General features: G+C 41.1%; 1 protein-coding gene across 1 annotated transcript in view; it reads right to left on the bottom strand.

Moving 5' to 3' along the window:
* Positions 1 to 16,283, bottom strand: part of LOC139376045 (receptor-type tyrosine-protein phosphatase N2-like) — a 144,579-nt gene that overhangs the window by 37,045 nt on the left and 91,251 nt on the right. Inside the window, exon 15 of the mRNA XM_071118167.1 lies at positions 4,416 to 4,628. Coding sequence (XP_070974268.1) covers positions 4,416 to 4,628 — 213 coding nt within the window. The remainder of the gene's footprint in view (positions 1 to 4,415; positions 4,629 to 16,283) is intronic.

Genomic DNA, 16,283 nt, shown 5'->3' with positions numbered 1-16,283 from the left:
AGTGATACATCTGTTCTCCAGTGATACATCTGTTCTCCAGTGATACATCTGTTCTCCAGTGATACATCTGTTCTCCAGTGATACATCTGTTCTCCAGTGATACATCTGTTCTCCAGTGATACATCTGTTCTCCAGTGATACATCTGTTCTCCAGTGATACATCTGTTCTCCAGTGTGAGCCAGAGTCAGACGATAGAATGACATTTTCTCTAATAATGAGTTCAAATTATACTTTTTCTCAGTCACAGCTGAGTGAGGATATCTGTTGGGGTAGCAGTGATGTAGCCTAGCTAATGTCAGAGGACGTCGAGTTACACATGCTCCAGTCCTTAGGAGAGAGATAATCATGATTAACACTTGCTGTGAGTGACAACACAAGTCATTTCACCATCCCTTCATTATCTCACTACTCCTCATTCTCCCTCTGACCTTGATCTATTGGCTGCCGTCTAAACCATAACCAAGGCAATTAGGTCTGTCTGTGTTTTACCAGCAACCATACACTTAGTACCATTAACTGGTAAGGATATATTGCGTGCTTACACTCTGCTTCAGCGTAAGCACACACAATATCTGCAACGTTATAGAAAAATACAGGAATCCAGCTAGTCATATTTCTATTAACATGCTAGAAGTCTAGTAGCTTATAACCACTCAATTCAACAAAAATCTCTCCGTCTGCCTGCCTGCCTGCCTGCCCGTCCGTCTGTCTGCGTGACCATCTATCTGCCTGCCTGCCTGTCTGTCCGTCTGCCTGCGTGACCGTCTATCTGCCTGCCTGCCTGTCTGTCCGTCTGCCTGCGTGACCGTCTATCTGCCTGCGTAACCGTCTATCTGCCTGCCTGCCTGCCTGCCTTTCTGTCTGTCTGTCTGTCTGCGTGACCGTCTATCTGCTTGCTTGACCATCTATCTTCCTGCCTGTCTGTCTGTCTGCCAGCCAGCTCGCTTATCTGTCCCCGCAGCCACCAGGGAGGGCCTGCCTCTCCCCCATCCCCCTGCTACAACCCCATTACAGCCAGACAGCCACAGCGTTACTGCAGGCTCTAACATTCACATTAGAACAACTCTACATGCTAAACTTTGTACCAGTTAAAAGTCTTAATAAAAAAATCCCCATATGAAAATGGCCTCTCCTGAGATATTCAATTAGCTGCCTGCAAAAAGCCCAAATGAACCAGGCAAGGAGAATTTTTTTTAAAACGTTCCACCAAGGTCAGGTTCACATTGAATAACACATTATTTACAGCTTCAGTATGGCACTGCCCAGGCAATGGAGAAATGAACAGTGTCCCAAATAGTACCATATTCCCTATATAGTGCATTACTTTTGATCAAAACCTGGTCAAAAGTAGTGCACTATATTTGGAATAGAGTGCCATTTGAGATGCAGTTCAGATGTATCCTAATTTATGGGATATTGATTTTCATCTATACACTTAATCAGGAATTTATGCCTCTGCATTCCAAATGGCACCATATTCCTTTTCTAGTGCACTGCTTTTGACCAGGGCCCAAGGGGGAATATGTAGGGAATAGGGTACCATTTAACACGCAACCCTGGTGTCAGTCTGTTATACTGTATATGGTTGATCACCATGTTGTATTGTAGGATGTGGAGGAATGTTGAAAACAAAAACCCTGCGTCAAAAGATACATCTGTTCTCCAGTGTGAGCCAGAGACAGAAGATGTTTCATGTTTCATGCTTACAAATTATGTTTGAAAACAAGCTATGGTTGTGTTATGTTATATTTCTCACACACAAATATGTAATGGAACACAGATGTTTTTTGTTTAAGTGTACATTGTAGAAATGAAGAAAAATGTTTCATGATGGAAATGTATTCCAATTGGTTTGGTTCAGACGATACAGAAAGCACTAGCTATCTCACAAAACAAAGTCTGGCCTGACATAAAATAATAACATTAAAAAAATGGACAAAGACACAAGAGGCCTATAAGTCATGTGACTCCCAAATGGCACCCTATTCCCATAGAGCTCTGGTCAAAAGCAGTGCACAAAATAGGGATTATGGTACCATTTGTGAGGCACCCATACATCACCCTGGGCATTGGGAGCGTCTGTGAAGAGTGGCCAGTGTGGGCGAGCCTCCAACACCAGTCCATAGCTGCATCTCAAATGGAACGCTATTCCAATGGGCTATGGCCCAAATGTGTGCATTATATAGGGAATAGGGTGCCATTTGGGATGTAGGCCATCTATAATAGAGTGCTAATAGGGAGGGTGGCAGAGGGTAGCAACGCTACAACAGCACAGGGTTTGCACGCCCTCCAACAAATGTAGGGGACATTCTCACCGCTTTGCCATCATGCTAAAACAAATAATCAAACAAACAAACCCTCTGGCACAATGTGGTGGAGAGACAGAAAAAGAGAGAGAGAGAGAGAGGAGAGAGAGAGAGAGAGAGAGAGAGAGAGAGAGAGAGAGGGGGAGAGAGAGAGAGAGAGAATAGAGAGAGAGAGAGAGAGAGAGAGAGAGAGAGAGAGAGGGAGAGAGAGAGAGAGAGAGAGAATAGAGAGAGAGAGAGAGAGAGAGAATAGAGAGAGAGAGAGAGAGAGAGAGAGAGAGAGAGAGAGAATAGAGAGAGGGAGAGGCTGGGCAGAGAGAGTGGGTGGGTGGGTTTTCGGGTGGGCAGAGAGAGGGGAGGGTGAGGGAGGAGGACAGAGGAGGAAGGCCAGAACATAACATAAGCCTCAGTAGACTCTTCAACAGTATGACAGGCAGTTCCCATGTCTCGCTTGGCTATCAAGGGAGAAGGAGACTGACAGAGAGGTATCATCCACAATATCCCCCAAGATGAAAGCCAACAGCAAGCACTCAGGTACGACAGGCAGCCTGTCAATCAAGCTTTTCTCTCTCAGTGTCAACATCATACTTTCATAACACAGGAAAATATGCCTGACAACTTGGAGACCTAGCTAAGGCTCAGAGGATTCTGTGATAAACAGAAATCTGGTTGGACAATAACGCAACGGGAGTGTTGTGTGTGGGGGTATATAGATGTGTATGAGTGTGTGTGAGCATGGCCTCAGACAGACGCACCCAGGGCCTGGGTCATTAGCATGCAGCAAGGCTGTGTGTGTGTGTGTGTGTCAGGCTGCCCGCTGCTACCCCTCTGCTTTAATTGCATGTAGGTCTAAAGAGTCCCCTGCTACTGGGCCACACACACACACACACACACACAGACACACACACACACACTTAAAATATTTGCGTTTTAGTTGCATGGCCAAGGTGGTAAATGCATTAGGAAAAGCCACTGACTCCTACTGGAATTGTGGAAAGGCACAGTAAACATCAATTAAGTGGAAATGTGCAGGAGCCCAGCAGTAAGTGGATCATGAAAATGATTTAAGACTAATAAAACTATCCAGCCACCTTGTTGGTTAATATGAAATACATCCTATAATGTCACAGTAAAACATATAAATTTCAAAGTAGAAACCCCACCTCTTCAATGAGTATCTTAAATAATCCCACGGCACAGCCCCATCCCCCCTCACTGAAAGAAAACTCCAAAAAGAACTACCACCCTTGCCTATCGTGAACTAACTCTAGCACTTGGCTTTTTTCTACTAGCACTGACTTCGCTGATAGCTACTTTACTGTGAAAAAATGTACTTAATATGACTGAGATATGTTGTTTCCCACCTAGCTATCATAAGATGAATGCACTAACTGTTAGTCACTGGAAAATAGTGTCTGCTATATGACTCAAATGTAAATGCAGATTCAAACTAAATTGAATAACCTACACTAGTATTATTTATTGAAATAAGACGTGAGAAAAGCACCTACAGTAAATGTAAATACTAAAGAGAAGGGCATTCTTAAATCAATGCTCACCGGACTGCCCTCATTTAAAAACATAAGGGAGAAATGGTCAGTGGTGGAAATGTAAATCTAACTCTTTGCTTAAAAAGGCACTTAATATTGTATTATATTAATTGGACTTGTAGGCCGTTGGATAATTACGCCAGAGGGGAATTTAAATGATTTCCAGCACAGATAGACAGTGTCACCCGCAAACCTGTTGGGTTCATATCATCTTACATTTTCCCAATTCCCAAACACTCAGAATGGAATCTACTCCACAATAAGAAAAATGGCAAATACAGACATAAATTACACCACATAAAATGTATATATTATACAATCCAAGTAGATTAACAAGTGTACACACTCAAAACAATCTAACATACACTGAGATTCAGAATGAAAAAAAAAAGACGAAACAGATCACCTCATCTGTATTTTTTTTGTGTCCGTCACAACTGGTCCCCTATTCACTAAAATAGTGCACTACTTTTGACCAGGGCCCATAGGGATAGGGTGCCATTTGGGATGTAGATATTTAAATAAAGACTAACTAACGTCTGACATATATCCTTTTACCTGATAGGTGGAGGTAGCATCGCTGCCTGTGTCTGTTCCCAGGTTGGTGAGCTTCTCCTTGAGCTTGTGGTGAGAGCGGTGTCGGAGGCAGTAGACCACAGCGGAGACAAGCAGCACAGCCACGATACACAGGATAGACACCACTGTCAGGATCATGTACTTGGTGGACTCGGCCGTGCTGTACTTGGTAGGGATCTGGTTTATCTGGCTTCTCTGTAGGGAGGGGGACAGAGGGGTGGAAGATAGAGGGAGAGAGAGAGAGGGAGAGCGAGAGAGGGAGAGAGAGAGAATTACACATTATTACATGATGAGAGGATGTTTTAAGACCTCACACATTTTCTTTATCTAAAAATGTTTATGTTTTGGTTGGACATACAGTTGAAGTCGGAAGTTATAATTCACTTAGGTTGGAGTCATTAAAACTTGTTTTTCAACCAGTCCACAAATTTTGTGTTAACAAACTATAGTTTGGGCAAGTCGGTTAGGACATCTACTTTGTGCAAGACACAAGTCATTTTTCCAACAATTGTTTACAGACAGATTATTTCACTTATAATTCACTGTATCACAATTCCAGTGGGTCAGAAGTTTACATACACTAAGTTGACTGTGCCTTTAAACAGCTTGGAAAAATTCCAGAAAATGATGTCATGGCTTTAGAAGCTTCGGATAGGCTAATTGACCTAATTTGAGTCAATTGGAGGTGTACCTGCGGATGTATTTCAAGGCCTACCTTCAAACTCAGTGCCTCTTTGCTTGACATCATAGGAAAATCAAAAGAAATCAGCCAAGACCTCAGAAAAACATTTTTAGACCTCCACAAGTCTGGTTCATCCTTGGGAGCAATTTCCAAACGCCTGAACGTCCCACGTTCATCTGTACAAACAATAGTACGCAAGTATAAACACCATGGGACCATGCAGTCGTCATACCGCTCAGGAAGGAGGCGCGTTCTGTCTCCTAGAGATGAACGTTCTTTGGTGCGAAAAGTGCAAATCAAACCCAGAACAACAGCAAAGGACATTGTGAAGATGCTGGAAAAGTGAAGATGCTACAAAAGTATCTATATCCACAGTAAAACGAGTCCTATATCAACATAACCTGAAAGGCCGCTCAGCAAGGAAGAAGCCACTGCTCCAAAACCACCATAAAAAAGCCAGACTAAGATTTGCAACTGCACATGGGGACAAATATCGTATTTTTTTTGAGAAATGTCCTCTGGTCTGATGAAACAAAAATAGAACTGTTTGGCCATAATGACCATCGTTATGTTTGGAGGAAAAAGGGGGAGGCTTGCAAGCCGAAGAACACCATTCCAACCATAGAGCACGGGGGTGGCAGCATCATGTTGTGTGGTTGCTTTGCTGCAGGAGGGACTGGTGCACTTCACAAAATAGATGGCATCATGAGGGTAGAAAATTATGTGGATATATTGAAGCAACATCTCAAGACATTAGTCAGCAAGTTAAAGCTTGGTTGCAAATGGGTCTTCCAAATGGACAATGACCCAAAGCATACTTCCAAAGTTGTGGCAAATGGCTTAAGGACAACAAAGTCAAGGTATTGGAGTGGCCATCACAAAGCCCTGACCTCAATCGTATGTGGGCAGAACTGAAAAAGCGTGTGTGAGCAAGGAGGCTTACAAACCTGACTCAGTTACACAAGCTCTGTCAGGAGGAATGGGCCAAAATTCATCCAACTTATTGTGGGAAGCTTGTGGAAGGCTACCCAAAATGTTTGACCCAAGTTAAACAATTTAAAGGCAATGCTACCAAATACTAATTAAGTGTATGTAAACTTCTGACCCACTTGGAAGGTGATGAAAGAAATAAAAGCCGAATTAAATAATTATCTCTACTATTATTCTGACATTTCACAATCTTAAAATAAAGTGGTGATCATAACTGACCCAAAACAGGGAATTTTTACTAGGATTAAATGTCAGGAATTGTGAAAAACTGAGTTTAAATGTGTTTGGCTAAGGTGTATGTAAACTTCCGACTTCAACTGTAAGTATGCACATCGATGTTGCAGATAAAAAGCTGATCATGTTTTTGTTCCATCATCTGTGCGTATTAGTGCACTAAATATGTAAACTCCCCAAATAGAAAAACTAAATCTAGATTATTTAGGAACAAATTGAATAAAATTATATATTTTGAAATCAGTAACGCAACCACTGTTTGCTTCATTGGACACAATAGTTTCCCTGCTGTATTTTTCCTATGACATCATTGAAAGTAGAACCTGAGACTCGTAGCCAATGACTAGTTGAGTAGCTACAACCTGTCAAGCACGTAATCCACTGCAAAGAAAAATACCTCTAAAAGCAAACATTTGGATGTGAAACAGCCTACTTCATTTTGCACAGTACATTGCTAGGAAGAAAGCCCAACAATATACAGAGTGCTAAATTAAAACACCATATAAACCTACACCCAAATAGGCTACATATGGAAAAAGCATTACATGTAGAAAAACATATTAGAGAAGGGATATTCATTATGTTATTCATTAAAAGCATACTGTCTTACTGCTACATGGAATTCATTTCAGAGGCCAGTGATCTATGGATAATGGCCCTGCTCCATTCAAACTGGGATGCATTCCAAATGGCATCCTATTCCTTTATAGTGTACTACGTTTGAACAGGGTCTCTAGGGTCCCATTTGGGGAAAAAAATAGAGTGCCATTTGGGACACAGTCCCATCCACAGTAAATCAACAATAGCCTGATAATTATCTCTCATTAGAGACAGCATAAATGATGTTAGCAACAATACGGAGCGGTGGGAAGAATGAAGAGACGAGAGCTGCAAATTGCAATCCCAACTACCAGACCTACAATTCCCCCTTTTTACAGAATTTTCAAAAGAAATCAATAGTGAGAAAGACTTGGTTGCTTGGCTTGACTCTGTGCTGCTTGCTACAAGATGGGAATAATTCCTTAACCCATTTTTCTTCTTCTTCTTTTTTTTACATCCTCTTTGTAGTGTTACAATAAATATATATTTTCCAACCGCCCTCTCTCTCACAATTATAAATGTCTCACTAGGCTATTCATTATCTTGTTCTAATAGTAATGTAATGCTATGTATTCAGCATGCCACATTCTATGTTCTACCCTGTATTACATTGCAGAAATGCAAGGCCCTCATTTACAGTGAAGGCTCTGTATCTCTGCATCATAAAGACCTGGCAAGCAAATATTGTGGGTCTAAAAAAAATGAAAAGGGCCCGGTGGAACCTGGTCGGTCGGTGGCAGGCCAGGGGTCATTGGGATTAGGGCCGGACCAGTCTGCATCCCAGTTAATGGAAATATGTGTTGAAAGAGGCTGTGATGGCATCCCAAATTACATCCTATTCCCTATATAAGCACTACTTTTGACCAAGGCTTTGGTCAAAAGTAGTGCACTATATAGGGAATAGGGTGCAATTTGGGACGTGGCCTGTGAGATGGGCTCTGCTTGGGCCTGCCTGCCTGTCACAGACGTGTAAGCCCCTGGGAGGTGGAAGGGTGGAAGGGAAGGGGCGGCCAACGAGCGCTGCACAAGGATTGTTCTGGAATGCCTTGTGTTGTGAGGCTGTGAAGCAGGGTACCCCACCACTACACTGAGCGGTGTAGATCTGTTCCCCCTGATTTCATTCATAGCTGGCTGTATTCAGCACCTTGAAAGAATGGACACAGAAAGCCCCACAAAGGGAGACAACAGTTGCCCAATGCTTTGTGGGGTCCAACTTGCCTGAGAGCATTAAGTCCTACTGTAAAGCCTGGTTGAATGGTAATGTGATGGTGTTAAAAGGAAACAGTGGAAAGCTCTCTTATCTCTTGTCTCAGTGCTATGATGAAAACTAGCATTTCTCAGTCTGGGAGGTAGAATCCAAAAAAGACTATATTATTTCTAAAGATTACACTCTAAAAGATTCTTAACATTCTATTCCCACTGACCTTCTTTCAGTCCCTGGGAGAAAAAAAATTATGTAACGCTCTGATGTAGCTAACAGCAATATTGCAAAATGAACTGAGCAGAATTTTTATTGTAAACACTCTCATTAATAACACATTTTAACTGCATGACACACTTGCTTTGATTCCAATGCAAAATATATTTTTACGCAGATCAAATGACTTCATTTGTATTTTTGTTTTGTCAAATTACATTTCATTGAGAAAGATTGATGGCATCTTGCTTGGATAGTAATGGCCATATTTAGTCTTAACTCTGTAACTGTTCACTCATTCCTCACTGGACAGATGCTTTAGCTTCTAATACTTACTCACTCTCTTCTTCATAGCTGCCTTCTTATGCCTCTCTCTCTCTCCCTCTTTCTATTGATTCAAACAAATGTAGCCTGACTTCCTCTGCTTAATCAACATTGGGTGCGGTTGTCAGTGAAGTCGGGACGTTTTAAATCACGTCTATGAAAAATGAGGAGCTGAGGTTCTGATTGTGGTGCAGAACCACAGAACCAGATGCTATGGAATAGAGCAAAAACATAATAATAATTGAAAAGCAAAAAGCTTGCAGAGGGAGAACGTTCCAAATAAATATGCCTAAATATGCCAGTGTGTGAGATATATTATCTGAAGGACACATTTTTTCCCTTCATGCATTTACAAATAAAATTGAACACCAAAATAATATTCGGTACAAAAGCAACATAGAATAGAGATGACCAGGCAGGCCAGACAGACATACAGACGGACAGACAGAATCTTCTCTTTAATACTGCAACTCCAGGGCCTTAATTTCCTACAACTCTCTCCAAAGGCTTAGCACTTTCAATCAAATGACATGGCAACATCTTGACGCACAGAGGACTGTGTACGACTGAATCAAATTATATATGGAAATAAATGCAGAAACATTTGCATTTCTTAATTATGTTTGGTCAAAAATAGATTAACAAAAAATATATGTGCCAGTATGAATATATATATTTTTTAAACCATGAATTGACACAGATTTCCTTGAAAACAAATGTGATTGGTATAAAGATCATTTGTAGTCTGACATCTAATGTTTTACATAATATTTAGGCTACTGTTGGGTTTTAACTTACATTTGTCTACCTCAATTTTAAGAAACAAATATTTAGTTTCAACCATATTTAATGGAATGCAAAAAATATATATAGAATAAACTGAAAATAATGTCTGAGAGCAAAAGAGAAGGGAGTTCCTTTTATGACGAGAGGTCTATTGTTCGTCTGTCCTAAAGTGATTGTATTTGAAAATTTCCATATCACACAGGCAAACGTCATCTGACATACACAGCTCCTCCTCAGCATGCATTGGAGAAAAACATTAGCATAGCCGTCAAGGATGGATGCTGCACACTATGGGTTCAAGCTTTTCATTTCAACACATATCAGATGTAGGCGAGTCTGCCCAAAATAACACTGATTCTTCTGAGAGAAAGAATATCCTATAGGCTGCAATAATCTCAAGAAAGAGAGAGAAAGGATACTTAATTAAAAACCATTCAATTCATGCAGATAAATTCATTCAAATAGATGTATTCTTGCCACAAAATTGACACCATATAAGACAAGTGTATTTCTCATACAATCCATCGTTTATACAGGTTTACAGTATGATGAGAGAAAACTGTTAGGATTCTGTTCTACAGCGAAACATACCAAATAAAGTTACTAAAACCTTTGAATTAAATGGGCAGAAAAACATGGGCAATACAAATGCAGAGGTGGATTTGAGTAACGGGCTCTTTATTTTCATCTTCATTTTAACGTAGTCATACTGAGACAAAGGTCTCTTCTTCTCTCTTGCAAAATTAGAGACCTCCTAAATCCCATCCAACATGTTTTTCAATTCTTAAATTTGAAATAGAAGGCATAGACAGAGGGCTTGAGTTGAGGGATGTTGGTTGGCTTGGTGAGGGGGCATGACGGATTAGGGGGCTCCCTTAGATAAAAGGCAGATGGATTTCTACAGCTCTGGCTTACTCAAATTCATTGAAAAAAGGTCAGGGGGGAGAGAGGCGCCTAACTATTGTTCCCAGCCAGCTACTTGTGAGGAAACAATGATCTCTCCCTAACCTCGGATAATACAATGCCTTTGAAAAGTTCACCCCATTTACAAAACCTTTCAGCAAACAGGCGTGTGCGCACATACACACACCCACGCCCACTTTTCAAGAGAGCAATTTAACAATTCAAGAGTGTATAAATTGGTAACACAATTTTCACACATCAAATATATATAGGCCTACTCTACTGGAAGTTGCTTCTATTTTATTCTGTTCTTTGGATCTCTGTCTGATAAACATAGCTTTTTAACTTTGATATAATGCACTCATATTGTGATTCATGATGGTCCTCCAAATGAATGATATGTACACAACATTAAAACAAGTAAATTATCCATATAAATTACAACATGAAGTGCCACTATTGCAGGCATAATAAGTGTTCTATATTCAATAAGGTCTGCTCACTTCAATGTATCAGAATACCCGATAATACTGAATAGACTAGACAAAAATATACCTGATACATATAACGTTATGAATATTTTTTATAAAATAATCTAGATTGTCTAGGCTACAGACATATGCACGGAGTCCACCCCTGGCAACTGTGAGCCATCAAATCTTCGTGATGCGTAAAGTAAACTCCAGGTACTGCACCGCGCTAACTTCTGATTGCTATAAAAGTGTTGTCAAAATAGATCGAAAATGTGAGAGACATGAATTAAAATATTATTTTATGATTTCAGCCTTTGGTTAATTAATATACAATATTACCACAGGAGGATTACGCATGGCCATCATATCAAATACAAAAACGCAATGCATGTTGCGCAATTATCCATATTGAGCAGTATACTACTGCTATAGCTATAGCCTATGCATGACAAAACAAAATACGTTAATAGATAAGCATATGAACTCAAAGCACAATCAAAATGATGATCAATCAATACCCTACACAGCATACGCCTGCTGAACATGAGATATCTCGAGATAGAGAGAAGTGAAGCCAAGTGGTGTTGCAATAATGCGTAATCAGAAGCGAGTATTTACCCAAATCCATGTTGAGATGCTACGGAGATTCCTTGAGTTTCAGCTATTCCCTATTCCATCTGAGAGCACGCGCGACACGGCAGCCGAAGCACAGACACTAGCAGCTGCGGCGACATCAGCAAGAATGACTCTGGTCTTTCGTCTCTCAAAAGTTCACAGCCTCTCTCTTCCATTCATTTCATCTGTGACAAAGGCAGCGGTTGCACTGCTCCGTACTCCTCAAATGAGGTGAAAGCTTGGAGAAAAATGTAATACACCAACATATTTTTTTTATCTCGACAAACTCTGAAGTAAGAGAAGCCTCAACTGTACCAGCACGCTGAAAGCTGCTTCAGTGAAAAGGAGAAGCCTGTGGGTGATTCTATCGCTTTGGAAGACTAGAAAGTGAGAGGCTCCTTATATTCAGCGGTCCTCGAGTCCGTGTCTGAAACACATCACGTCACATCCACTGGTTGCTATGGTGATGCCTCCACATGTTGCGGACAGTGCAGTGAACATAGTGAAAGCTTGAGTAGAGCTCAGAGCTAGCTGGCTGTTGAAAAGCTTGTCGGGAATATGAATGGTCCCTGCGCAATTGCTTGCCTCTCATTTATAAAATTGTTTAGGGTTAGTTGATGGAATAGCCAAACTTCTTTCTATTTATTTTGTTTCCTTCTTGGACATGATTACCAATTGTGTCATTCCACGAAATTAATGCGTTCTGCATCCCTCTGATATTTTAAGTATAAATGACGCACCAATATTGAATTTTAAATGCCTGTTATATTAAATGAAGTGCCCTTTAATATAGACCGCATGGAAAATGTAATAAATCTGATGTTTAATATGAATACAAATGAAGCTTGGTGTCAAGTCCTTCTGTGCACTCTGTGACTTCCAGGAAGATTTCTAAACCCCTTAACAACCAACATTTCTCCAAGTTTTCCACATCTTTGTGAAGCCCTAGTTATTGTGTTGCTTTGACAAATTCATTTCTGAAGTAAATTATTTATTTAATGTGACTAGTGATTCATTTTAAGGTAAAAAAAAATATATAGTGAAACTATTCCTTCAAAAGAAACATTGAACATCTTATAGTCAAATCATAGTGTAAAAGCAGGTGAGCTGGTTCTACTCTTTTAGCACTTTTCTGGTGTTTTGTGGCAGAAAACTGTGGGTCAACAATAACATGTCAACCCTGTTACCCATAGATAGACAGGCTAGACATTTTTTTACAAAGTCACATTTTTTGTGAAGCTTGCATTCAATTGCCCCTCCCTGTTGCACACAACAAGCTTCCATTCACTCTGTCAAAAGGGGATTTATAGCAGATTTAAGATTACATCGTCAACCCTGTTACGGTCAACCCTGTTACATTATGTCACTTAGTAAGCACTTACTATCGTATTTAAAAAAAAAATGGAACCTCTTGAGATCGTAAAATATGTTTTTCATTAAATTGAACATGTGCTCTTCATGACAGCATGTCAACGTTTTCTTTCACCTTGTTACACTACCACAAAAGGCACTCATTTCGTGGAACAACCAAATGAATGGAAGCAAAGGGGTGAAACCATAGAATTAATTTACATCTATGGGTTGAAAATCATCCCTTAGCATTCACCTGCTCCCCCCAAAAATGCCATCATAAAAAGTAAAATCTGACAACCATCATTCTTGCTGTCTTATGCCAGTCCTGCTGAGACACAAAACTAGGTATCTGGTGTTTGGTATTGGAGGTGTCAGCAATGTCCATAAACTGCAGTAGTGACTCACAATGTCCTACCCTCAAAAGACCACAATATGCAGAGAGAGGGAGCAGAGACTTAGTCTGCTACAGTACACACAGGGACAAACATCCCCCCAAAAAACAATCAACAAATACTGGTAATTAGTTATTAGCACCAGAAAGGACTGCTCCTATGTAGGGCAACAGCTGCAGCAAACATGGGGGAAGGAAGGCTGGGTTGCTGGGTCTGAGAAACCAGGAGGGGGACGAGGGGAGCGGTGGACGGGAGAGAAAGAGTTAAAGAAGGTATGTGTCCTGAATGGCACCCTGTTCCCTATATAGTGCACTACTTTTGACCAGGGTCCATAGAGAACAGGGTGCCATTTGGGAAGCAAACTTAGATAGGGGAGATAAGGGGATCTTGTCTAATGCAGATGACAAGTCTTGGTGGGACGCTTCAGTTTATCTTTCTATTCAGGCCCCACTCTTGCGTTCGTTGGTCCATTGTTCCCCTGTGTGACAGCTGGAGGTGACAGGCTCAGCTCTTGAACAAAACAGGGCCCTTTCACTGTGCACCGGGCCACACTCGGACAAACAGAAAGGATGCCACAGCCAGCTACAGCTTACAGCTCCAATATCTCATTTCCCCTTTAGCAGCATGCAAACACTCTCCATTAGGATAGGCTGGCTAGCACAGGGGTTTTCTAACTCTAAGCAGCATCTTAAAAGGCAGGACACAGCAAGAAGACTCTATGGTGGATTAATCGTTGGAGTTTAAAAAAAACGTGTTGTTTGGAATGTATTCATTTATATTGATTTACTATTCATAGCTTCCGCTCCGAATGAGGTGCAAATATAAAACCAACTGCAGGGAGTTCCCTGACCTCTCTTGTCCATGATGCTATGGCAATACATTTGATATGAGAGATGGGGAAAAAATAAGTGCAACTTCTTTTGCCAAGCTGAGAGCACAAATTCAGTAGCAGCCCACCAAACTAATCTCTCCACCTGTCAAAGTCTCTTGGTATTCTGAACAAAACAAACATGCAACGCAAAAGCCTGGATGAGTCTCAAACGGCACCCTATTCCCGAAAAAGTCCACTACTTTTGTCCAGGCCCATTGTTAACCTTCGTATCCCCTCAACATAGGCCGCAGTACACCATTATGCACTTATAACACCTCGCCTCCACATCCTCTCTTTGCTGCTGAAAAACAAACTGTGACGAGGCACTCATAAGGGCAGAGAGGATTTATAGTGATATTGAAAAGGATTGGACACAGAGAGAATAAGCAAGCAAAGGAAGGCTATTTTCTCTGCAGTCCGGGTGCTTCTTCACGCTGCTCAAGCTGTACCTGTCCAGACAGCCCACACAGAGGCTACGTCCCAAATGGCACACTATTCCCTATATAGTACATTGCTGTTGACCAGAGTAAGCTCACTTCACAAGGTGGAACATTTTTGACAAGCAAGCCCATATAACCAGCCTGTGTGTGCGTGCCGGAGAGACTGGCCGGGCTCAGGCTCTGTCTGCAGTCTGACAGGTGTCTGCAGGATTTCCACCAAATTGAGCATTTCATGCTGTGTGCTTGATTTCACATCCCAGGTCACATAGTCCTTGGTTGGTCGCAGAATAGTGTGATCAGTCCTTTTTAAAAAAGGGGCTAAAATGGGTAGGCTTTAATTTACATCTGAAAACATACTCCACCCCTTCAATATGCCACTGAGGTATTCTAGTTATTTTCTCACAATGAATTCTCAAATAAATAATCAAATGATCATCTTACTGTCACAGCCCTTATCCCATGGTTATAAAATCATCAACTGTATCCAGAATGTAGGATTTTAATTAATAGAAAAAACTGCTAGTGCATGAGAGTGTAAGAAATGAGTAGCTCAGATAAGGTACAGTTACTTAGCACCTTCTTCCACTACACAGTATAAGAAGAAGAGGAGTAGTAGTAGACTGGTACTGAGTAGACTGAGGTCTGGCTCCATAAGTACATCATAAAGCAAAGAACTACCAGATGTAAAAAAGCCTAGAATTGTCAGGGACCTTATTGTTATCACAATCCCCTCAGCCTGCCAGGAACAAAGAGAGCCAATTCATTCAGGAGACTCTGAGGCATTCTCAGTTGTGTGTGCAAGCGCGCATGGGCGCTCTATGTTGAAAAGATCTATGCATGCTACAAACACAATTAGAATTCTGAAAACAGTTATTGTTGGGAGGAGACGTCGTCTCTCCCAAGTGTCTTTTGACTGACCACCTGTGTATCTGCCGGGGTGAATGAAGAAACCTTGAAATTAAGCGAGCAGGATGTTCAACGCTTATCCACTGAATGGGATTGCTCTCCGAGAGCATGCATTTCACTGGCATAATGTTACAGGTGGCTAGCTGGGGATGTGCTGTTGTCAGTGGAGGTGGTCTTCCACAGCTGTTCGTCAATATACTTTATACAGAACCTAAGGGAAAATGATGTTATTCTATTCTATTGGAAAGATATAAGAGTCTCAGTGAAATACAGCATGGAATACAAGAACTGAAATATAATTCAACTTACAGAAACAAAGAAAGAGAATACAATATTGACTTAACGTTCTCGTACTGTGACTGAGATAGGATAGGCCTTCCCCTTGGTACAGACATGTATTCATCACCCGACCCTCACAGTGTTGTTAATGTGGCTCTGGTGGGGTTTAATCAGCCACATTAGTTGAAGAAGAAAACAGACAACTGGGTGACTTTTAAACACTGAAGACCTGAGAGCACTAGTAACAAAATCTGCTACACAGCCAGAGGGTAACATTGTGGCACATTTTTCACAACAATTTTGTGGCCATTATCAAAGTCATGTTATTTTTTTTTAAACACTACAAGTCAGGAAGGGGGTGAGGTCACATTTTCCACAATGGGAAGGAGAGAAAAAAAAAAACATTAAAAGCTTGCATAATTATTCATCATTAGCTGCACCCCCTCTGGACCAGGCCCATGTCATTGTCATGACAACAATATTCCCCACCCCCACAGCACCCTCCCCACCCCACCGCTCAAACACCAAACACCAATGTGACCCGCTCTCAACTGAAAATGTCCTCCAGGCAAGCAACTTATGTCT

This window comes from Oncorhynchus clarkii, chromosome 20, assembly GCF_045791955.1.
Source record: "Oncorhynchus clarkii lewisi isolate Uvic-CL-2024 chromosome 20, UVic_Ocla_1.0, whole genome shotgun sequence".
In the NCBI taxonomy this organism is placed as follows: domain Eukaryota; kingdom Metazoa; phylum Chordata; class Actinopteri; order Salmoniformes; family Salmonidae; genus Oncorhynchus; species Oncorhynchus clarkii.
This window is presented reverse-complemented; position numbering and strand designations above follow the sequence as displayed.